This window comes from Arachis hypogaea, chromosome 12, assembly GCF_003086295.3.
Source record: "Arachis hypogaea cultivar Tifrunner chromosome 12, arahy.Tifrunner.gnm2.J5K5, whole genome shotgun sequence".
In the NCBI taxonomy this organism is placed as follows: Eukaryota; Viridiplantae; Streptophyta; class Magnoliopsida; order Fabales; family Fabaceae; genus Arachis; species Arachis hypogaea.
In genome coordinates, this window is record NC_092047.1 from 29,813,766 (window position 1) to 29,816,318 (window position 2,553).

At 31.1% G+C, this 2,553-nt stretch overlaps 1 protein-coding gene across 1 annotated transcript; it reads left to right on the forward strand.

The window, feature by feature from the left end:
• Positions 1-1,547: 1,547 nt before the first annotated feature.
• LOC140176688 (uncharacterized) lies at positions 1,548-2,000 on the forward strand. Its single transcript, XM_072208232.1, has 2 exons — positions 1,548-1,724; positions 1,809-2,000. Exons 1-2 carry the CDS (start codon positions 1,548-1,550, stop codon positions 1,998-2,000), a joined length of 369 nt encoding a protein of 122 aa, XP_072064333.1.
• Positions 2,001-2,553: the final 553 nt, after the last annotated feature.

The window sequence follows — 2,553 nt, forward strand, 5'->3', positions numbered from 1 at the left end:
ATGAAATAAATAATGTCTTGGCCAAGGGGTTTGAATGAATTAAGAAATGAGTTTCTTAAGTCATTCATAATTCATTATAATAATAGTTACAAGTTAGAGTTTGACAATCAAACCATACTCTAAAAGTTAGCCAAGAGCTGAAAAGATGGAAGGAGTTGTATTTTTTTGTTCATCTTGGGTTCTTAGTAAAAATATTATTACTTCATACTATCGGGTCGTCAAGGAGCGTTGCTAGACGCCAACCTTGATTAGTAAATTTAGTATGACTAATTTACTACCCGCTTAGTATTGAACCTATGGGGTCACACACTAACGAGTGTTCTAATCCTTGGTAAATAATCATTTAATTATTATTTTGATTAGATCAAATAAATAATTATATTAATTCAAATGGAATATTATTATATTCTTTGCTAGCACCATGAATATAATAATATGATAACTGAAAATATTAAATAATTAATTATTTATTCTATGATGAGTTTTAAATATGGATAAGATCCCAACTGATTCTGTTTCAAATTAAGTTGTAATTTGATTCACAAATCAGTCACCAATCTCATACTATATATATGTGTATATGATAAAAGAAAGAACACACAAGTTTTTCTTTTACCTCCACATACACAAATATTCCAATTCTTAGTGAAGAATTGCTGGTGCAAGGAGTTGCAAGAAATTTCTTAGTTAAATCCATTGGTCAAGGAGTTGACAACAAGGATCAGTCTCGGTGTGGATACACATAGTGCCTTCGTACTATCGAAGGAAAAAGTTTTCATTCACTAGGGTACTCAGGTATTGGCATCTAACCCATCTTATTTCAATAAAGTTTTAAGCACAAAATAGATCAATAGGATTACTTTATTACTTCCGCTGCATGTTATGAACACTAGTAATCCTACAGTGGTATCAGAGCCATGGCCCTTTTGTGTTTAAAATTTTATTGCAAAAATTTACATAATTAATAGGATTAATTTAAGTTTTGTTATTATAGTGAATGTGATTCCTAATAATAGCATGGGATGCTATTATCAAAATTATAAATTTATATGGGATAAAATTATATGTATGTTAAGGAACATACTGTTATTATTATTTTTTATTTATTTATGAAATAAAACTGAAAGAAAAAAAAAGGATAAATAAATTTTATACTTTGTTTACGAGGAGTTACCTGACAACCAGGAGATTCGTACTCAAGGATAAAATTTATATACATGTATTTGATACATGGAATGAATTAATTTTTACTTGAACCTAGACAACCTAGGGGTATAAAATATAATTTAATTAAATAATAACCTAACAACCAGGTAATTATTTGGGATTAAAATTGTATGTGATACATTTAATCATCTGTTTAAAAATGTATGAGTAATGACTTGACAACCAAGATACTCATTCATGATTTTAAATACTTTTTTAACACTTAATTTAAGAAATAAAGATTTCTTAATTTTCTATAATAATAATTATTGTAGAAAGTGTTATTTGTATGTGTGAGGACGTACTTATATTTGTTTTTTCCTTTTAGATTCATGAATAATATGTCTGCTCTATCACTGCGTGGCATACTTGAAAATAACAAATTGGCTGGAGCCAATTATGATGATTGGTATCGCAATTTGAGAATTATTCTCATGCATGAAAGGCTAATTGATATAATCAATAAGCCTGTTGTAACGACCCCAGTTCCTAAAGAGGATGGAAGTATTGATAATGAGGCAACCAAGGCTTATGAGAAGTACTTGAAAAATTGTCTTACTGCCAAATGCATCATTCTGGCATCCATGGGTTCTGATCTTTAGAGGCAACATCAGGATATGGATCCACCAACTATTGTTGAATATCTTAAGAAGATGTATGATGCACAAAGTAAGACGGCCCGATATCAATTGTCCAAAACTTTGTTTAAATCCACACTTGATGTGGACTCTCCTGTTGGACCCCATGTTCTTAAGATGATTGATCTTATTGAACAACTTGAGAAGTTGGGATGAAAATTGGGCAAAGAACTTTCACAAGATTTGATCTTGCAATCTCTTCCAGAAACTTTTTCACAATTCATTGTTAGCTTTAATATGATTAAAGTAAGCTGTGATCTTCATAAAATGCTCAACATGCTAATTGATTATGAGAATCAAATTGCATCTGAGAAAAATAAAGGAGTTGCTATGGTAGTTGGAAGCTCTTCTAAGAAGAAAGGAAAGTGGAAAGCAAAAGGAAATGGAAAGAATAATTTTAAAAGAGAACCTATGGCACCTAAGGGTGGTGTGACCAAACCCAAGGGTAAACAAGAAAAGGCTGACAAAAATGATGCTGAATGCTTTTATTGTAAAGGCAAAGGTCATTGGAAAAGAAACTGCAAGGAGTACCTTGCTTCTTTGAAAACCAAAGAGGAAGGTAAGACATGCTTGAAAACAGTTTTCATGATTTCTTTAGCTACTATTAATTCTTCTATATGGGTATTAGATACCGGAAGTGCTCATAATATTTGCAATTCGTTGCAGGGACTACGAGTAAGTAAATGGCTGAAGAAGGGAGAAACTTACC